This window comes from Monomorium pharaonis, chromosome 3 (assembly GCF_013373865.1).
Source record: "Monomorium pharaonis isolate MP-MQ-018 chromosome 3, ASM1337386v2, whole genome shotgun sequence".
In the NCBI taxonomy this organism is placed as follows: Eukaryota; Metazoa; Arthropoda; class Insecta; order Hymenoptera; family Formicidae; genus Monomorium; species Monomorium pharaonis.
This window is the reverse complement of record NC_050469.1, coordinates 31,583,383-31,604,869: the sequence shown is the minus strand read 5'-3', so window position 1 is coordinate 31,604,869 and position 21,487 is coordinate 31,583,383. Positions and strand designations below refer to the sequence as shown.

Genomic DNA, 21,487 nt, shown 5'->3' with positions numbered 1-21,487 from the left:
TCGCGTCGCCATGCTCCGACATGCTCCTACTCACTTCAACGCATTCTAATGCCCAGTCTACAATGAGTCGTTGGTCGTTGGTCGTAAGAAATTTAACCAATCACAGTTGATCTTAGAGAAGAATAACCGAACATAATTGGTTAAATTTCTTACGACCAACGACCAACGACTCATTGTAGACTGGGCATAATAGGTTGGCGTCATCGGAATCAACGTATTGGAGTGCGTTGGGGTAAATAGGAGCATGTTGGGGCATGTGACGCGAACAAACCACTACTCACTCAACAGTTGTGTCTGCTGAACGCGGCCATTGTAAAATTCTTTTATATAATTGGTTTATATATTTAGATCCAACAGGAACTAAGGGCAAGAACCAATCGTGTTGGAGAATAATTTCACCGTTACATTCTCCACTGAACGCAGCTATTGCTTTGACTCTTGTCTTCATACACCATGGTGTCGACACGATTACACGAATACCAACGAATACGATCAATTTCTTGCAAATGGCAACACTGGTTTAACACTTGGCGGCGGCAAGTCTGGAAGAACGATTGATTTGTATTTATCTTCCTGATTAATAAATTTCGGTGTAAGTGGAATCATATCCTTTTATACTGCATCTCCAAATACATGTAGATAAATTGGAAATGTAACTAATTTCTTGTAATTGCTTGTAAAGGCCTTCAGCCTGAATTTGTGCTCTTAATGGACAGAATCAAAAGGTACCAAAAAAATATAAGGTATCCTAATATTATCTATTATTATTACAAATTAAGTTTCTTGCTGTTCTCATACATATTTCTTGAAGGAAAGAATGTGATTGAATATCTTGACTCAGCGTGCTTTTTTTCGTCATTCTATTTTTCTTGTTTATTAGACGTAAAACGGATAGAATGATTAAAAAAAAAGCATCAACATCTTTAGAAGCGTGGTCTGCATAGAACGGGTCTTCGTGTTTACGAATATCTTACAAGTGAATATAAACATATCCGATACTTCGTTTTATGTAACAGCATGTTCAATTTTCTTTATATTAAAAGAAATAAGCTACGAAAATGTTGATTTGTATTGTTATGAGATTTTGCAAATATTTGTATATTACAGTACATACATGTATGCACATGTATAATATATTGTAACACCACTAGTTCAACAGTATGGACAAAATATATCATTTCTATCAATAAATATGCAATTCGTGAATATTAATGGAGACTATGTGTGCTTTCCAGCAAGACGCAATGTAACACAGTGTCCATTAGTGTGAGTGAGACACACTGATATGTTCTTTCTCACACTAATGGACATTGTGTTACACTGTGTCCTGCTGGAAAGCACACTATATTTCTGTATTGTAAAATATTCATGGATTTTTTTTATTATGATTTGTAGGCAATTAAAAATCTCTATTCAATATTGTTTGCAGATGTCTTTCAACACATCTCTATATACTTTAAATATTTCTAAGTTGATCTTCACTACTTTTACAAGCATAAAAAAACCTTAATAATTTTTACACACACACACATACACGAATCTTTACTGTGTAGTTTATTTAAGACATATATAAATATGAATATTATAAATATAATTGTAAGATTTATAATCATGTTTTACAGAAAGAAAATTTGTAGGACAAAATTGTCAAACCAAATGCATGTAATGTTAATTTTTTTTTCTGTTATTTTAATTTATAGTAAAATTTTTTTCAGTGTAGAAAGCTGTAGAAAAAAAATGACGTTAACGCTAGTGTAAAGTCAACGATACTGTTGCCATTGATGACAAAAACCACATTGACGATAACGACGATAGTGACCGCGATATCTGCGTTCACAACGACGACATGGACCGCGACAATGACGTGGACCACAGTAGCATCAAATAGGCCTGTTCTTTGTTGCTGCATTGTTGTATTGATGCAATAAGTTGGAGAGAGAAAAAATATATTTGTCTTATTCTAGCTCATTGCACCAGTGCAATGACAAAGAGCAGTCCAATGACAATGATTCCATTAATGATGATGTCAATGGCAATGCCTGCTTTAACAACTATAGTGTGGACCGCCTGTGTTCAAAACGACTAAAATATCCTTGTTCACAACAATGACGCCATGTACTACAATAATTGTATTGTCATCAATGACACCGACTGCATTAATAACGATGTTGACGACAAAATCATCAAAAATAATTGCTGCAATGTCTTAAATATTTCAATGACAGGACGAACTACATGTCTTCTTGATAGAAAAATTTTAATGAAATCTCAATAAATATACAACGAAATTTTTATTATATTTCGCTAAAAAGTATTTTTTGTGTTTAAAAGGATGTCTTAATGAGTTTAATAAAAATGTAATAAAATTTTATCAAAAAATTATTAATACTTTTTGAAAAAGTAAAGAAATTTTATAAAAAGTGTAATAAGTTTTGATAAAATTATAGATGACAAATTAATTTTATTAAAATTAATGAATTTTTCATAATATTTTTATTAAATCATTGATTAAAATGTTTTAAAATAAACAAAAAATTAAACAAAATGTTATATCGAAATTTCACCCAAATTTTATTAAACTTCACCAGACCTACATCAACAAAAATGGCATTGTTGCAAGAAATAGCTGTGTCAACGACAACGTCCACAGTAGCAACAATGTCGACATCTACATTAACGGTAACATCTGCATCAACGATAATGACGACGCTTACGATGCCTACGTCAACGACACCGACCGCAATAACGGCAATGCCTGCACCATCGATGGCGTATACCACAACTCCTGCATCAACAATGCCAAGTAAAAATACATTTTATATTTGTGTTAACATAAATTCTTATTTTGTGTTAAATTTTCAATCTGTTCAAGTATTGATTTAATGTAATTGTATTATTTTAATAATTTGTATTAAATTTAACATTTCTTAGTGTTAAAATAACAATTTAGGGATAAATAAACAAATAATAAAAATAGTAATTTTGAAACAAATTTTAAGAAATTGAATAAAAGTGAATAAAAACGTATTAAAATGTCATTTATTTGTCATTATAAAGTATCTGCGATTTTTTATTTACAATTTCATTGTAAATAAAAGTCATGAATTTGTTAGAATGTTAATAAATTTTTATTTTTTTACTGAATAGTATTACTGAATAGTATTAATAATTTTTTGTGAAAGTTATTATATTTTTAATTAAATTCTCCTTAAAATATTATCTATTTTTCATGAAACATAAAAAATCTTCCAGTGGAATATAATTAAAATTTTATTGCAGATTTTATTAATTTCATTAAATTTAATCATAATTCTACACACTATCAAATAATTCAGTATTCTACACAAGGGGTATAATACACTCCAGTCTCTTTAAATGGTTATTACTTGTATATTAAACATTTTGGCTCGAAAAAGTTTTTAACATTCTTTAAACTTCTAAAAATAATGCCTAAAGTTATTTTGGGGCAATTTAAATTTTTATACAGTTTAAAAAATTTATGAAGTCTAAAACTAAGCCAGAAACCAATGAGGTTTATTCTACCCCAAGTGTAAGATTAAAGTTAATGAAATGTTAAGAGTTTGAAAATTAAAAATTTATTACTTTTTTTTACTAGGGAATGTATTTGTCGTTATATTATTTAATTTAAATTAATAATTTACTGAGAGAGGGAGAGAGAGGAAAATTTTTATAATTTATTTCTAAATGATGTCAGTATTGCATTTTTTGTAGTAATTTATATTTACTATGACACTTGTATTATATTCGAACATATTTGTTTTTTGTGTTAAAGTTAAATTAATAAAAAATTTAGATGGATTACTCAAAACATGTGAAATGTTTTAAACTTAAAAATTTTTACTGTATAATAGTAATGTCTGCATTAATGACATCGATGGAAATGCCTGCGACGATAAAATCAGAGCCACCTGCATTGACTATAATGACGACGTCGACGGCAATGCCTGCGACAGTGACAGCAATGACAACAATGTCAACAATGATGACGTCAGGAATAACAGGAACATCAACGAGAACATCTACAAGAACGACTGCATTGGCAATAACGACAATGACGTCAACGGCAACGCCCGAGTCAACGACGTCATGGACTGCAATGCCTGCATCAACAACAATGGCACTGACTACAACGTCTGTGTCTGCAATGAACCCTGACACGCTAATTACATTACGTGTAAATATAAAAACTTTATATATATATATATATATATATATATATATATATAAATTATATATTAGATTAAATCATAAAACGTTTAAAATTTTGTTAGTTTAATATTAGAGTCCACACCACACACACACACACACACACACACACACACACACACACACTTTTGTTTTTAGTTTTTAATTAGTATTATTGATAATAATAACATTATTTGCATGCACCTCAAATCAAGACAGACTTTAGACACATACACACACGCGCGCGCGCGTAAGAGAGAATTAAAATATATAAGAAATAATTGTCAATCGTATATATGTACAGTTTTTCTGCGTTAATTGTAAATATTTTAATAAGAGAATGTAGAGCTACTGTTAAATTAATTGCTAATGTTAGTTGTAACAACAGAATTAACATTATTTTATTTAAAAATTTTATTTGAAAAATTACATTATACGTATAGTAGCATGCTTTAATTAATTTTATTATTATTTTATTTGCATACGTAATTAAGATGTTTTTACATGATATATACGTTTATTTTTTTATTTTTTAGAAAGCAGAATTAGAGGTTCTCATACAAACAGCTGTCGGAACTGCCCTAAGAGAACGCAACCAAGATGGAAGAATTAATGGTGAAAGAGATAGTGATACAGAGAGAGGACAAGAAAGGGGAAGAGGAAGAGGAAGAGGGAGAGGAAGAGGAAGAGGAAGAGGAAGAGGAAGAAGGGGGAGAGTTTTCAGCAACTCTCATATATTCTTTTATTTTAACTAAATACATATAAAGATACTTAAAATTCATAAATATAAGATATAAAAAACTATATATATAATAAAAGTTGATACAAAATTAATTATATTACTTTTTGTTTTGTGTACACACACATACACATTATATGCATACACTTTATATCTTTCTATATTTATACATTAACAAATGTCATGGACTTAAATGTTTATATAATAAAAGTAACTATATTGAGCTTTACATTATTTATTATATATATATATATATAAATGAATGATATAAAGTTCAGTATAGTAACTTTTGTAATAGCTTTATTGAGAATTCATAACCATTTCACTTTTTTAAATATTGACAATCTAAATATAATAATCTTAAACAATAAATAATTACACTACTATTTACGTTATGTTTGCACGATTTTTTTATAGAGAAGACTACATTCAATGTAAACCATTGTAAATTTGATAACAAAATAAGAAAAAAGTAATTAAGTTATAAAATTATTAATACATTTGATTTGGAAAGAAATTTATTATCCTGTTTATAATATTATGTATACTTTAAATATATAATAAACTTTAAAAACACTAAGATGTAATTTTTATTATTTCTAATGAAAACCTGCATGTTTTATGATCACAACTTAATTGATTTATATACGTGTAATAACTTAATACATATTTATATTTTGATGTTTATTTTACATGTAATGTAATCTAATCCTGCTATATTCAAATTTTCCCAAACAACATGCATGTCTTGAAGCATCTTCCATGACGTCTTTAAGACATCACTATAATGCAGGGTCTACATTGTCTACAATGGCAGCAGGAATAATGGAGGAAGGAGTAAGAGTAACAATTGATCAATTAAAAACTGGGAATAAACAAAATGGGCAAATCTCATTTCATATTTCTTACTTCTTACTCCTGCTGCCATTGTAGATCCTGCATCAGCATATCCAACTTAGCAGAGATTTAAACCTAATTAGGTTTAAGTCTTCGTTAACTTAGGTTTAAATTTCTGCTAAGTTGGTTTGAGTCTTCGCTAAGCGTTGTCGATCGAATCTCTGATATTGATATTTATTTAACAAAAGTACAATTTAATTATATAATTAACATTTATACTTATCAATAGTCAATAATATCAATATTTTTTTAACTTTAATTTGTATTTGTATTGTAATTAGCGACGGTTTTTTATACTACCTGCGTTCCAAATTCATTGTCAGTACTGAAATTTCGCACTTGATGTTTTTCTGCAAGTGCAATTAATATTTATTTGATCGTTTCTGTTTTTTTTAACCCAACGGATGGTCACTCGTCACTTGTCGTATCTTTGTGCTCCGGTGGGAAAAGTAGCAAAGGCAAACTGCAATGGCCGTTTAGAACACGTTGGCTGACGTGTCGTGGTACCTTCTCACCTTCCAACAGCCTATTTGTAGCGAGACATGATTACGTTTAAGCGCGACAAGAAGGAAGAGGAGGACGGTAATAACGAATTTTAATACTTCTTATCATTTTTAACGCAAGCTTGCGAAGAGTAGAAGCCGCGTGCAGGTTATCGGATGTTCTCTTTGACACTTTTAAATAAACACAATCTTACAATAGTAATAAGTATTATGACTCGATATTATCGGATTGTATGTTTTTTGTAACAACTTCTTTCAACTACATATGTCCAAATTATTAAAATATAATGCTGACGTCTATCTATCGCTGACATACGTCTTTCCTGTCTGAGCAAGGTGGCGGAAACCCGTTCCAGAACCTGGAGAAAACCACGGTGCTCCAGGAGGCGCGCACGTTCAACAACACGCCGGTGAATCCGCGAAAATGTGCCCATATTCTCACCAAGATCCTCTACCTGCTCAACCAGGGTGAGCAGCTGGGCACTACAGAGGCGACAGAGGCTTTCTTTGCTATGACCAAGCTGTTTCAGTCGCGTGACGTTATACTGAGGCGACTGGTTTATCTAGGTATTAAGGAACTGAGCTCTCTCGCCGAGGACGTGATCATCGTTACATCAAGTCTGACGAAGGACATGACAGGGAAGGAGGACTTGTATCGAGCGGCCGCGATCCGGGCGCTCTGCACCATCACCGATGGTAGCATGCTCGCGGCCATTGAGCGTTACATGAAGCAGGCTATCGTCGATCGCTCGCCGGCTGTGTCCAGCGCTGCCCTGGTCTCCTCCCTGCATCTGACCAGTGTATCTGGCGATGTTGCGAGGCGATGGGCGAACGAAGCGCAGGAGGCACTGAATTCCAACAACGTGATGGTGCAATATCATGCACTGGGCGTTTTATATCAGGCACGTAAGGCGGACAAGCACGCGGTAATTAAGCTAGTCGCCAAGCTGATGAAAACGAGTCCTAAGAGCCCGTACGCGGCGTGCATGCTGATCAGAATGGCGTACAAACTACTGGACGAGGTGGACGAGGGCGAGGAGCTAATAGGCTTTATCGAGTCCTGCCTGCGTCACAAGTCCGAGATGGTTGTGTACGAGGCGGCGCACGCCTTGGTTAATCTTGGGCGCAGCGGCGCCCGCGAGATCGGGCCCGCGATCAGCGTCCTGCAGCTGTTCTGCGGCTCGCCGAAACCAGCGCTCCGCTTCGCCGCGGTCAGGACCCTCAACAAGGTCGCGATGTCCCATCCAGCGGCAGTCACCGCCTGCAATCTCGATCTGGAGAATCTGATTACGGATTCGAACAGATCGATCGCCACGCTGGCGATAACTACTCTCCTGAAAACCGGAGCGGAGAGCTCCGTCGATCGTCTGATGAAGCAGATCGCCACCTTCGTGTCGGAGATCTCCGACGAATTCAAAGTTGTGGTGGTCCAAGCCATCAGGTAGTCTTTGTATTTCACAAATTGTGTGATTGACTTTGTTCTATTCATAAAACTATTGACGAAGTCCTCCAGCTTAACTCATTTGTTCCAAAGTGGACATTTTATTATTGATTGACTTTTTGCTTAGAAAAAGTAGTTTTCCACCTTGAAATGTAACGCAGCTATTATTTCCAAAACAAAAAAACCTTGATCTTTCAGAATCCATGATTATTTTTTCAAAATTTTCATTGGAAAATTAAATATGGTGGCTTAGACATTTACAAAATTTTGGAAAGTACATTACTTTATTGGTATTACTAAAAATTTTGAAAAAAACGACCACAGATTTTGAAAGATCAAGGTTTTTGTTTCGGAAATGATAGTTTCGTTGCATTTTGAGCTGGAAAAAACTTTTTTCTAGGCAAAATCGATAATAAAATGTCCGCTTGGGAAGAAATAGATTAAAGAGATGGAAGGAAGTCATATAACTGTTTATTTGTAACACTACAGGATGATTTTAAACAAATTCGAAAAATTGTAGATGATTCTTCGTCACAAACTAAGGGGATCTTTCATATAAATTATCTATATTTAGGGGAAAGAAGGGAAATAGATACTTGTTAGCATAATGATTATTGAATTATCAATTTAATATCGTGATATTACTATTCTTGTTCTTATAACTGTTTTAAAGACCGAAAAATCTATTTGATATACAATCTTTAATAGAAGAATTGATTGAATCCTTCAGAAACTTTAGAAGGTACAAATTTTTTTTAGAAAGTTCTAAAAACTCTTATAATGATAAAGGAATATTTAAAAATTATTAATAAGTTTTTTTTATTAGTGAAAAATGTCTAAATTTATTTGCGAAAATAGGGGGGGGTATGATAAACTTCATCTTTTTAATTCCAAAATATTCTTTAAACTTTTACTTTTTTAAAATGCATGTTTCATATTTTTATATTTTATTTATAATTAGATTATTGAAAATGTTCTTTTTTATGTAATTTTATATATATTTTCTACTTCAGAAAATTATATTGTAAGTTTAAAGAAAATTTATATGATCAAAGAATGTGGGAATATATTTTGATCATAAGCCAATATTCATAGTTGATTCTTATTTCAAGTTTTAAATAATGTCTTAAAATGCTAATACAGCTCTGTGATTGGTTGACATCTTAAGAGAGAAATTTATCAGGTTCTTAAGTAAAAAGACTGAAGGCTCATATTATTGGTCTTAATCCTAATATAGTTATTATTCTTTATTAAATTATTTTTTTTAAGTCTCTATATTTAAAATCGATTTTGTGATTTTGGGAAATCGCGTTTTTCAACAATTTATTTTATTATTATTTATTTTTCTAATACACACTATCATATGTATTTTTCTTCTGAAATCTCTTTTTTATGTTTTAGGGCTCTATGTCAAAAGTTTCCTCGCAAGCATGCAGTTCTAATGAACTTCCTTTCTGCGATGCTGAGAGACGAAGGTGGGCTCGAGTACAAAGCGGCGATCGCCGACACTATAATAGCCGTGATGGAAGGAAACGCGGATGCAAAGGAAGCTGGGCTCGCGCATCTCTGTGAATTCATCGAGGACTGTGAACACATCTCCCTTGCCGTTCGTATTTTGCATTTACTCGGCCAGGAGGGTCCCACGTCGAAACAACCGTCGAGATACATTCGTTTTATCTATAACCGTGTTATCCTGGAGAGTGCTAGTGTACGGGCAGCAGCCGTTACCGCGCTGGCACGCTTCGCTGCCGCCTGTCCGCCTCTGCTTCCGAACGTCTTGGTGCTACTCTCACGTTGCCAGTTGGATTCGGACGACGAGGTTCGCGACCGTGCGGCTTACTATTGCACGATTTTGCAACAGCCGAACGACCCGATTGTACTGCCTCTGGTACAACCACCCTCGCTATCTGTACCGTCATTGGAAAGAGCCTTACGGAATTACATGCAGACGTCCATGGACGACTCGTTCGATATTTCTCAGGTACTGTATTCTTTTTGTTTTTCTGAGAAATTATAAAGGTGAGACAAAATATCTACGACAAAATATCACACACGTGAGTAAGCGTCTTGCGATTAAAGCAGGAAAACAAAATAAAACTAATATTGTTAATACTTATTTAGTGTTCTTAGCTCAGAAAAATTCTCAGAAATTTGGGAAAAAATGTACAGATTAAGTTATTTAGTGATTAAAGTAAATTAGAAACTTACACTTATTTTTTTTCTTTCAGAAGATTTCTGATCAATTTAGAACACAGATTTTATTTATGTCATTGAATTACAGATACCTCCAGCTCAGACGATAGAGGAACCAGCCCAAGTGGAGGTGCACACCACTATCAAGCAACCTCGTTTGACCAGAGAAGAAAGCTTCATGGAAAAATTATCGCAGATCCCGCATTTAGCCGTGATTATCCGAGACACATCGCTCCTCAAATCTTCGCCGGTGTTTGAATTAACAGAATCCGAAACGGAATACAATGTCAAATGCATCAAACACACATTTCCTGAGTATCTTATTTTGCAGTTTGACTGTGTGAACACGCTCTCCGATCAGCTCCTCGAAGATGTGGTAGTGGCTGTTGAACCTTCCGAAGGGTATAAATAATTTTTATCGATTCTGCAAATATTCGGCAATAGGTTCGACAAAATATAAAGAGTGAACAAAACAAACAAATATGAAGAGCTCGCTAAGCAAAAATAATACGATAAACAGGTCAATATATTGAGCCAAAACAAATTATCTTAATACAATATACTTTATTAAATAAACTATGTAATTATAAACGCGACTAAAAAAACCTGTATTAAAAAATATTAAATTTGTTTCGAAATTTGTTTAACATTTTTTAATAGTTATTTTTTAGTCGCGTTTATAATTACAGATTCTTTATTTAATAAAGTATATTGTATTAAGATAATTTGTTTTGGCTCAATATATTGACCTGTTTATCGTATTATTTTTATAAAGAGTGATTCTAGATGTTAAAGTAAAACGAAAATCAAGCATAATAAAATTACTTTGTTTTTTAATTATAAATGTTTATATATTCATATATTTTAGACATTTTTTTATGGAATATTTAAATATTTAAATAATGAATTACAAAATCAAGAATAAAATTTTCAATCTTTGTTTTTGCTCATGTTTAATTGTTTACAAAAAGCCTTAAGCACTTTTTACATATTTTTAATATACTTTTAAAATAATTAAACATTTATAATTAAAAAGCAACTTATCCCATTTTTTAAATTTTTATCTTATTTTATGATCTAAAATCACTCCTTAAATTTTTTCCCCATCTATTACTGAATATCGAATCTATATGTTACTTCTTGTTTATCTCACATATATCAATGAATACCGTTTATTTCAGTTATTCCATTGTATGCGTGGTACCGTGTCCACGATTACCTTATAATGAGCCAGGAACCACTTACACAGTATTAAAATATCCAGAAGATGTACATGCGAGTGTCGCCACTATTCCCACGACGCTTCGATTTATGGCAAGAGATTGCGATCCAACGACGGGAATACCAGATGCGGAACAAGGCTATCATGACGAATATATGGTAAAAAAGATCAGTTTTCGTTTTTAATAATGAAAAATTGATTCTTTTATAAATATCTGTAGTCGCATTGGTACAAAATTAATATATTTCTGAAATTTCAGAGAGATAAGAATTTGTTTATAAATATTTATATTATCAATATTATTCACACAAAATTAATGTTACTTATAATGTAATGCGATTTTTAGTTGGAAGATTTGGAAGTAACTCTAGCTGATCAAGTACGTGGCGTTAGTAATAGAGGAATGGACTTTAATACAGCTTGGGATACATACGCTGCAAAGGGATTTGTCAAGTTGGAGGAAACATTCGCCTTGGGAGCATCAGTGACTTCTTTAGAAGGAGCGATTCAAAGTCTTACGGGATTTTTAGGTTTAGAAGCCGTGGAACGCAGTAACAATGTACAGAGCGGCGCGGCTGCTCACAATCTGCTCCTGAGCGGCGTCTTCCGAGGAGGAAAGGAAGTATTGGCACGTGCTAGATTAGCGCTGAGTGGAACGCAAGTTACGATGCAATTGTCTGTCCTCTGTCAAGATCCAGATGTTGCTGATTTAATAGTTTCGTCCGTAGGATAAAGATCGAAATAATAAAATAAAAATTGTCGGAATATCTTTAGAAGAAATATATTCATTGATCACTGTAAGATAATTTTTATAATATAGAATTATTGTTATTATTATATATATTACATATAAATTATCAAAGAATACTGCTTATATGTCTTTAATATATCATGTGACTTCCTTAATACACCTTGTTAATAAATCATGTGATTTCCTTAAAGAGGTTCTAGCATTTGGTAAATGTAAACAGGTCTATTATATATATATATTCGAAAATTATGTCAACAATATAAAAAACCTTATTGACTTTTACCGAATGGTTTTGAAGATATTTAATTTTAATTATATAAAATTTTATATTACAAATATATACAAAACCTTATTTCGTAAATATTTACTCTTAATTCGAGACATTTGCATACGAGACAGAAAGTAAAAATTTATTACAAAGCAAACATTTAATTACAAAGTAAACATTTAATTTTATTCTAGTAGTTTTGCTTAAACTGACTACAATTTGAGAAAAATTTGTTTTTTTTGATGAAGAAAAACAAGAATATTTGTCAAATGGATAATGTGTGTGTAATGAAATGGTAACGTTATATAATTATCAGTTGTCATACAACATTAAAAATATACTCGTAATTTTGATACTTTTTTTAAAATAAAATGTTTTGAAACAATTGGCTTTCACACTCAGTTATATAATGAATACAAAGATATTATTTATTTATATTTTATCATATTAATTGTATGTACTTCAAAAATAAAAAACTTTATTTTTGAGTGCTCGAGATGTACTATTCGTCCGAATTAGACTGAGCCATCAATCTATACCAATCTATACAGAATGATCAACAAAAATGAGAAGGATAAGATGCGAAGACAGTCACTTTCTATCATTTTTTATTCAACGTTACAACATTGAATAAAGTGATACAGAGTGGCCTTCGCGTTGTATCCTTTTCATTTTTGTCGATTATTTTCTGTACGCTTGTATAGACTGATGACTAGTTCACTACTATATGTTGATGTTCTAAATATGCAATATGTAATCAATACTATCAATTTTTAAACAATATTGCGAAATTTAATATGAACTGAATAAAGGCGATACTTATTTGATATAACAAATAAAAATACGATAAATTTATGATGAAAAACGTTAATTTATATATTTTTCTATCAGACATTTTATTCATTATTTTTTAAAGAATAATAATGGTAAATATGTGTCATATTTCTACTATTGATATTTATTTTATTTTGTCATTTGTTTCAAAAATATTTAATAACAAAATTAATGATTATGTATAGAGACATTAGCGAATTAGATATTGTTGATATTGATTTGTATATTATTATTTTCCTTCTAATCCTTTTACATAAACTGTTTATTTTGACTAGAAAATAGTGCTGGAACCTCCTTAAATGCATTACAATAATCATTGAACAACCTTTTAATACTCCAAGAACAAACACACGCGATAATGATATTGTGATATTGCAGTTTTGGTCAAATTTGATACTATCGTTTAGCTCATTATATTAATACAACCGAGAAGATAATATTTCTATATAAAAAATAATTTTATTTTTTCGCTAACATTTGTTCTAGCAGATTTAAACGATTTATAAAACAAACAGGAAAACTAACAATTATATTAGACCTCTCACATACATATCAAGTGTGTATGTATATATATATATATATATATATATATATATATATGTATGTATGTATCCTTTTGCTGTTATATAAATTTATTCGTGCATTTGTACGAGAATTATAAAAGTGGTAAATAGTGTATAAATATATTATCAGGTATTTACAGAGTATTTTCATGCACGATGCGATTGCCGTACTTATCATTATCACTTGATTATCTGCGAATGTAAAAATTCAATATTGTAAAAAAAATAATCTCAAGAACAATGAACTCTGGCAGACGTCTTAGCGTCTTTGATATCAAACAAAGTTTTCTTTCAGACGTCTATCAAGTTAAGTGACATTATAAAGATAAATAATTTCCTTTGGTAATAGATTATCTCACATGTACGCCAATCGCAATAAGTAAATACTTATAAAAATCTAACGCTATTATTACATCAGTTCTTTGTACGTTTCACACAATCAATTTCGCATAATCTATTTTCATTGATTGTTAAAATGCTCTTAAAACTGCAATTATGCTGTACTTTACTTTAAGGAGAGATAGTAGTTTGAGAGAGCTGTTTTTAAAATTTTTTAAGGAAAAAAATAATGAATCAAATTGTAAATAATCAATTTAAATGCATTTAAATTGAATAATGTGTATGTGTGAACCGAGACATTTCCTTTATTATTAAATTTAATGGATAAATATTTTTATCTATATTCTACAAAAATTTTATGCAGATTTATTATCGCAAATCATACTTTTTAAAACTTGTTTTGCGGTGGTCATTGTAACATTCACAGAAAATTGTTCTGAAAGCAAAATTATTTTGAAAATCTTAAAGAGGAAACTTAAATCTTTTTGCGCATATTTAAGAAATATTTAAGAAAATGGATTGTTTGAAACAAAAAACATGATTTTCATCTAAAATTGGGACTATTTTTGTTAATAAAAATTTTTATTTAAAAATTCTACTTAGAGAACAAGATCAAACAATAAAGGAAATACTATAAAATAAATAATAAAAATTTTCAAAGTTTCTACTATCTTCCTTTAAATGCACGTGTACATTAAATAAGTTAGACTAGTTTTGCGCGATTGACAATGTCATAAAATAGGGAAATAATAGCTGTTTAAAAATTGCTGTAAGCTGTTCCTTATTATCTGTCTTAAAGTATCATAATAAATATTAGTCATTATTATATATGTGTTCGTAATCTGTTCTTACCACTGAAAACATTGTAAAACATGCGCGTATTCGTTACAATAATAGCATATGAACACGCACGATTCATTTCGAGATCACGTAATTTTATACGTTTAGTCGACATTAACATATTGACCTGTAACTGTAGCAGTTTGATGATATCTTCTTCTTCCCGAAAAATCTTCGTTCTCCTCGTTCAATTGAGCCGAACACGTTTCAACGCCCGGATGAACCGGAGTTACTACTATTTGCTCGTAATCATAAACTTTCCTCCTGTAACAATAAAATGCAAATTATCTTCTAAATAAAAATCTTTATACAAGAATTTTAGTATGGAGGCTTTTGAGGTTGCAAGTCTGAAATCAAAATTTAAAAATATGTAAAATTATTTAAAATCAGACTTTAATTAAATTTCTTTTAATAGTCATTTTGGCAGCCATATTGAACTGTCATTAAAATTTGTTAATTATGAGTGCAGATTTAGAATCAACTTTAAAAATTAATTAAATCGACTTTAAAAACATTAATACAGAAATTTTACGACATTTTTATTATCATTTTTATTCTAAATTTTGTAAATTTTTTGTCAAAAAATGTAAATTTTAACTAATTTTTTTGCTTATAACTTATAGTAAATGCAAAACATTATGTATTTATTATTCATGTATATAAGTCGTAGGAGCATAATAATATTAAATTTACATGAATCAATTATAAAATATGGAAAAACATAAAAAAACTGCAAAAGGATACATATATTTGGAACACTATGCAAGAAAAGTTTAATTAGGGCTGTTATTCTAACAACTTCGAATATTTAAAGCTTCGAAAGAATTTAAAGCTTCAAAGTATCGAATATTTGAAGTTATCAAAAGTAACAGTCCTAGTTTAAATCAATCCTTATATTTAAAATTTTTTCCATTAAAGATAATCGTGCAATAATAAATAATGAAGTTTACCCCATGATTCGAAATAATGCAATCCGAAACCATTTAAAAAATTGAAATTCCGCGGCAATTCCAGGTTTTACAGCAGGATTAGCATGGCCAACGTAACTCCAGACAAGAAATATAACGACGATATTTGCGAGCGCATATCCCCAATGTACGAGAAACATTATAAGTAATTTTATAAGACACTGCAATGTAAATATAATACACCATATTAATTTTCAGTGCATTTTGGAGACGGATTTCTAATCTTATAAAAAAGTAATATTGTATTTTGTAAATAGTACAAGTGTCTTTAAATACTTACGCCCAATAGCGAAAACCACCTATTGCACAAAGGACTGTACCAATTTCCTAGCTTATTATGTATATGAACTTTTCGCTCTGGTGTACTAGAAACACTGGCATTCTCCTCAAGGCTCGGTGATGAATCCACATATACATTATTGTCAGAAATACTGTTGTTTCTCTGTATTTAAATTTTAATAAACATTACTAATGGCCTAAACCCCTAAATTATATAATACATAGAAAGAATTTATTCTTTTAGAACTTAATCTCAAAATCATAATACAATATGACCTTTGAAAATTTTACTATACTTTTAATAAAATTTTAAAGGTATAATAAAATTTAAGATAAATTTTAGGATAAATTTTATGAGAAAATTCTTTCAGCGTATGTGTGTTTCGATGTATGTGATATCTCACCATAAGATTTTTATGTCTTATTCTTTCGGGGAACAAGCTGTCCAAATCATTATCCGTGTCAGTTATCGAGTTGTTTCTACTTGCAGAACCGTAATTGCGGTCAAACGTCGGCGATTGTGTACGGAATCGTTGCTCGCGCGTATGCCGAAGATCAAACGTCTGTGCGAGAGCAAAGTATGCATAATCTAAGCAAGCATACGTTAACAGAAATGGCATCGTCACGATTGGTGCAAGTGTATTAATTTGTCCGGTAATGATGAAGGCCAACGTTACTACAGCAACAACCAGCATAGCATATATGGGTACTTTATTTGGTCCTCTCTAAAAACGGAATAATCATTACTAATAAATCTTTCGAGCTAACGGTGAGTTTGTAGATCCTACTGTTAATTATAATAAATTTTAAATTATTGTTATTAAAAAAACTTAATATTTATTTTTTTATATCATTATCATGGTTTCTCGAAATTAATTATTTCAGGTAACAAAATTTAAATGAGTTTAACAAATCCAATGTAACTGTGCTATAGATTTTGACATTAGCACTGAGGGAAAAGAAACTATAAATCTGATATACTATAAAATAAATCTTCTCTTTTTCTCTTTGTTTCTTGTTATGTAGTATATGTATATTAGAAAGCAAATTTAAAAAATAATTTTAATCAGAAAATAATTACCCCTCTTTGCAAAAAGCTCATTCCTGGTATAACATTTTGACTGGCGATAGATTGGAGAATGCGAGGTGTGCCGTACATGGCACCTAAACAACTGCTGAATGATGATACGTAGAGACCAGCGAGTAGTAATACCGAAATTGCCGATACCGTCGACGCTATTGTGAAATTGGTAAGCAAAGCGTTTCTAACGCAAGTTGCCGCGAGAGTCAACGAAAAGCACAGATACAAAAACGTTCTGCAAGTAACAATTGTTTTAATATAAAAATTAAAAAATTCTTAAAAAAAGTAATTAACATTAACTCATTTATTTTACCCAGTTCCTAATGCCGCTAAAGTACCATTGGGAATATCGCTAGATGGATGTCTCAAATCTCCACTCATGTTAATTCCAGCTAAAACACCGGTGACCGTTGGAAAGAACACACCGAAAACAGTGAACCAGCTATTTCCATCCTGATAATCAGGAAAAGTGTTATTTTTCAAATTTCCCGAGAGCCAGCCTTCAAAGCCAGAATCTGTAAATATAAATAATACCTTTAATCACACATTTATATGTAAACAAGATGTTTAATATTCAAATTTTGTAAAAGAATTCTCCAAAAATTTCCAGATTTTTCAGAAAGTATATTTAAAATATAGATAAGAATGCAAAATTTTTTATTGCAACTTTGAAATAAATTTATTTTATTAACGCGCTTTATAATATTTTTTAATCATACAATCAGAAACGAAAGTTTAATCACTTATGTGTTGAATATTATAAATTTGAGAAAGTATAAAGAAAGTATAAAAGAAATAATACAAACTATTTTGTTCACCTTATTGAAAAAAACGGAATATAATGATTTGTTCATAATATATGGATCTAGTCCATCGAAAATATAAAATTCGAAAGATGATTAACACACACAATGCCAATTGTCTTTTATTGCCATTGATTTTTAAAATAAAATCTCAGGAATTATACAAAAATATACATGAATGCATGCGGATGTGTCATGTTTATTGCTAATTAAATGTCGACAAATGTCGGCTTTATTATGAAAAAATAATCAAAGAAACAATTTTATTATATATAAAAAGAAAGAAATAAAAATTAAACTTAAAAGTAAAATTCTAAACATTTTCTTAAATATCAATAAAATTCCATAAAAATCTACGATTTTTAATGGATAAAATTCTGTAAAAAAGAAATCCAAAAAATTTTTGATTTTTTCAGTAATAAAATTTTATCTTGTTGATAAAATAAATAGTACATAAGCTAGATATTCATTTTGTCCAAATAGAAAATAGCATATAGAGGAAATTATGCACAAAATTATGCACATCAAAATATAAAATAAATATTTTCTTTCAAGTAAATGTAAATATAAATATTGAATACTATTTTCTCTTTTTACAATTATACAAAAAGTCAATTTCAAAAAATATTTTTTAATAGGTGTATTCTTTAAATAAATATTTAAAAACACAAAGAAGATACAAAAATATTTTGTACAATTTTTCTATTGTAAAATATGCGATTTTATGACACAATTCGCTATTATTATATTATCTTACCAATATTCGTATGAGTAAAACTTCCAACTATGAAGTCAACTCCAGCGAGGAGCAGAATCAAAAGAAGGATAAACTGCAATTTTACAACCCATTTAACACCTGCCACGTTAATTACAGACAACAGCACAACGGCCGCACATGCGAAACCGCGTTGTGCCCATGCCGAATCCAGATTTACAAGACCGGCCATCGATTCCCCAAAACCTAAAACGTTCAGAGCACAACCCACCGCCTGAAATAAAATTCATAACCGATTCTTGCAATAGTTGATAAAACGGAAGGATGGAACGGAAGAATCCGCTCGTTTCTACCTGCCCAAAGCAGTAAAGTAATCCAATAGAGCCACCGAATCTGGAGCCCAGCACGTGCGACAGCAGGAAATACACGCCACCGCTTTCAACTCTACATCGTTCACATATCCCAACAGCCGACAGTACTGTCACTAATGCAATACACACTGCAATCATAATATATAATAATTTTTCCTAATGTTTGTATTCTAATGTTTTTTGATAACATCAATTATTCAAAAATGTATTATTTTTAAATGATGAAAAAATTACAGATTTTGTTTTATACTGCATTTAAAAGTAATGCAAAAAATTTCATGATATTTTTGCATTACTTTTAAGTTTTTCATCAAAAATTATTTCAATGAAAAGTAGAAATGTGTTCTAATGAAAATTTAATTAAAAAATAATTACAAAAATCTGAATAATGTTAATACTTAAAATACTCAAGATGTGACTTATATACAATTTCATTTACAATATAAAGAGATTAGTTGTTCTGTAAATAAACAAAATATATTTATTTAAAAAATAAAACTGTACAATCGCATCCTTAAAAAGATTAATGTATTTTAGGATTAAAAAAACATTTTTATTCTTGTAAAGAATACATAATAAGGATACATAATAGCATCTTGCACATGAGAAAATATACTACTTCATAAAAAATATACTGTACAAAATTTGTATTTTTTTGTAAATATTTTTTTAATAAGTAAACATTTTCAATTTAGTAATAATAAACATAAAATTACATGTCTGATTGTACCTGTACAAAAGATGATCAATACTGCATTCAAAACACCTGCTTGACCGACTATCCAACCAGATCTAAGAAATACAATTACACCGAATATGTTAATAAGGCAAGATGTAAAAACCCCATCCCAGGTGCCAAACAATACAGGCTGGGAGATAAAGAAATTTGACTTCCACCAGGGATCTGAACTCTATGGAGGAAAAAATAAATTGTAACACAGTGTAACACTACACAATCAGTTACTTTAGAACCAGGGTTGGTCGTTTTAAAATATGAATTAACATTTATATTACAAGCATATAATATAGACTATGTAAATTGTGTTTTACACATCATCTATGTAAACAATGAGATTCATAAAAAATTTAATTTCAGTAGAATTATGAAAATTATATTCCACATTTTTAAATTTTTGATATTATGTATATATTTTTTAATCAACACTGAAGTTAGACATATTAACAATCTTACAACTTAATTACTTTTCTCTGTACTGTATTATCCTCTGTACTGTATAATTTATAATAATTTACATTCCTTACATTGTTTACGTGAAAGATTCGTGTTAACATAACGTTAATAAATTATGTAAACATTATCCCGAAATGTACGACACAATCCTGTTTTACACAATACATATCACACGTATTCCTTACGTATTCCTGTGCGAACAATTCATTCGCACCAGCCTGGTACATTTCCGGGTCGAGAGCATTGTTACATCCGTTCTCGCTACCCCTTTTCGCGGTTTCCTGCGCCTCCCGGTCGCGCAAACCATATCTAGCCCAATCGACGTCCCTATGCACCCGAACGTCGCCGTTCGGAAGTCTACTGTCCTCGTTCGAATCCATGTTTTTCAATAGCAAACAAAATGAATTGTATCAGTTCCCACCCGTTAATGTTAGCCTCTCATTCGCGTACTGGCGATCCTCACAAAGCCTCTTTACATTCGCGCAATAACGCCATACTTGTCGCTGGCAGCATGTGAAAATCTTACGGTACTTTCTATATACATCTGGCGATGACAGGTGACGCGTACAGGTTAGAATACGAGATCCATACAAAATACCAGAGTATCTTTAATGCTGCAAATCAAGCGCGATGAATATTACGCGTGCAATAGCTATTTCTTCGTCTTATCGAGCCGCTGAGTCCACATTTTTTTCGTGATATTTACTTATCATTCACTGATGACGTATGACCGAATGAGAAGAACCACCATCTTGATTTTCCTAATGGTATGTACATACTACCTACACTATAATGCTGGTAAAATTTCGCTTATCAAGCGGACCCAAGATAATTGAGAAATGTAACGTTACCGGTCATAAGTCTGGTTCGACTTGGATATTAGCATTATGATAATCAAAACAAAACAATTTTTATTACAAAAACTTTTATTACAAAGAATTTTTAATATTATTAACATGCAATGTATGTGTTGTGCGTACATACACACGTTGATATATATTTTTTAATTAGTTTTATTTCAGAGCTCTCCTTCCTCTTGGGCCTTGGGCACTTGTCCCTGCTTCTTGCCTAGATACAGTTCTGAGCAAAATAATTACTTTCTATATCTTATATAAAAAAAACTTTAGCTTATTAACTTTTTTCCTAAATTTCTTAAAAAATTTATCTATACAAAAAAAACATCTAAAAACAAGATTCTGTGTCATTTCACACATATAAAAACTTAATTTATAAATAAAATGTTAAATTTATTCAATCCAAAGTATAATTGTTTTATTTAGTT

The 21,487-nt window shown here is 30.9% G+C and overlaps 3 protein-coding genes and 1 long non-coding RNA gene across 5 annotated transcripts; 3 read left to right on the top strand and 1 right to left on the bottom strand.

Moving 5' to 3' along the window:
- Nucleotides 1–192: 192 nt before the first annotated feature.
- Nucleotides 193–5,038, top strand: LOC105828996 (cell wall protein DAN4). Of its 2 annotated transcripts, XM_012667615.3 has the most exons (4): nucleotides 193–592; nucleotides 2,589–2,803; nucleotides 3,873–4,195; nucleotides 4,743–5,038. In XM_012667615.3, exons 2-4 carry the CDS (start codon nucleotides 2,605–2,607, stop codon nucleotides 4,959–4,961), a joined length of 741 nt encoding a protein of 246 aa, XP_012523069.2. In that variant the 5' UTR covers nucleotides 193–592; nucleotides 2,589–2,604; the 3' UTR covers nucleotides 4,962–5,038. The 2 variants fall into 2 exon arrangements, with proteins under 2 accessions (XP_012523069.2, XP_012523060.2); XM_012667606.3 differs by lacking the exon at nucleotides 193–592 and having other exon boundaries at nucleotides 2,514–2,803.
- A 112-nt stretch (nucleotides 5,039–5,150) lies between these two features.
- On the top strand, nucleotides 5,151–12,169 carry LOC105829010 (coatomer subunit gamma). The gene is made up of 6 exons (XM_012667626.3): nucleotides 5,151–6,424; nucleotides 6,682–7,786; nucleotides 9,188–9,767; nucleotides 10,068–10,381; nucleotides 11,161–11,359; nucleotides 11,548–12,169. Exons 1-6 carry the CDS (start codon nucleotides 6,385–6,387, stop codon nucleotides 11,932–11,934), a joined length of 2,625 nt encoding a protein of 874 aa, XP_012523080.2. The 5' UTR covers nucleotides 5,151–6,384; the 3' UTR covers nucleotides 11,935–12,169.
- On the bottom strand, nucleotides 12,014–20,951 carry LOC105840341 (solute carrier family 12 member 8). Its single transcript, XM_012687248.3, has 10 exons — nucleotides 20,391–20,951; nucleotides 19,744–19,924; nucleotides 18,996–19,141; nucleotides 18,685–18,916; nucleotides 17,438–17,639; nucleotides 17,125–17,359; nucleotides 16,448–16,768; nucleotides 16,045–16,206; nucleotides 15,747–15,925; nucleotides 12,014–15,060 (listed from the first exon to the last, which is right to left on the bottom strand). Exons 1-10 carry the CDS (start codon nucleotides 20,583–20,585, stop codon nucleotides 14,901–14,903), a joined length of 2,013 nt encoding a protein of 670 aa, XP_012542702.1. The 5' UTR covers nucleotides 20,586–20,951; the 3' UTR covers nucleotides 12,014–14,900.
- LOC114253826 lies at nucleotides 20,853–21,466 on the top strand. The gene is made up of 2 exons (XR_003625286.2): nucleotides 20,853–20,972; nucleotides 21,217–21,466. It is a non-coding gene; the product is annotated as an uncharacterized LOC114253826 (long non-coding RNA).
- The last annotated feature ends 21 nt before the right edge of the window (nucleotides 21,467–21,487 follow it).

Bases quoted from the DNA above. Each gene is read 5' to 3' on its own strand.
- LOC105828996 (XM_012667606.3), top strand. From the start codon at position 2,545: ATGTTATATCGAAATTTCACCCAAATTTTATTAAACTTCACCAGACCT. The intron at 2,804-3,872 runs GTAAAAATACAT...ACTGTATAATAG, and splicing joins TCCTGCATCAACAATGCCAA to TAATGTCTGCATTAATGACA. The intron at 4,196-4,742 runs GTAAATATAAAA...TTTATTTTTTAG, and splicing joins ACACGCTAATTACATTACGT to AAAGCAGAATTAGAGGTTCT.
- LOC105829010 (XM_012667626.3), top strand. From the start codon at position 6,385: ATGATTACGTTTAAGCGCGACAAGAAGGAAGAGGAGGACG. The intron at 6,425-6,681 runs GTAATAACGAAT...TGTCTGAGCAAG, and splicing joins CAAGAAGGAAGAGGAGGACG to GTGGCGGAAACCCGTTCCAG. The intron at 10,382-11,160 runs GTATAAATAATT...CGTTTATTTCAG, and splicing joins GCTGTTGAACCTTCCGAAGG to TTATTCCATTGTATGCGTGG.
- LOC105840341 (XM_012687248.3), bottom strand. From the start codon at position 20,585: ATGGATTCGAACGAGGACAGTAGACTTCCGAACGGCGACGTTCGGGTG. The intron at 19,142-19,743 runs GTACAATCAGAC...TTATGATTGCAG, and splicing joins ATTGATCATCTTTTGTACAG to TGTGTATTGCATTAGTGACA. The intron at 17,360-17,437 runs GTAAAATAAATG...TGTTACTTGCAG, and splicing joins TTAGCGGCATTAGGAACTGG to AACGTTTTTGTATCTGTGCT.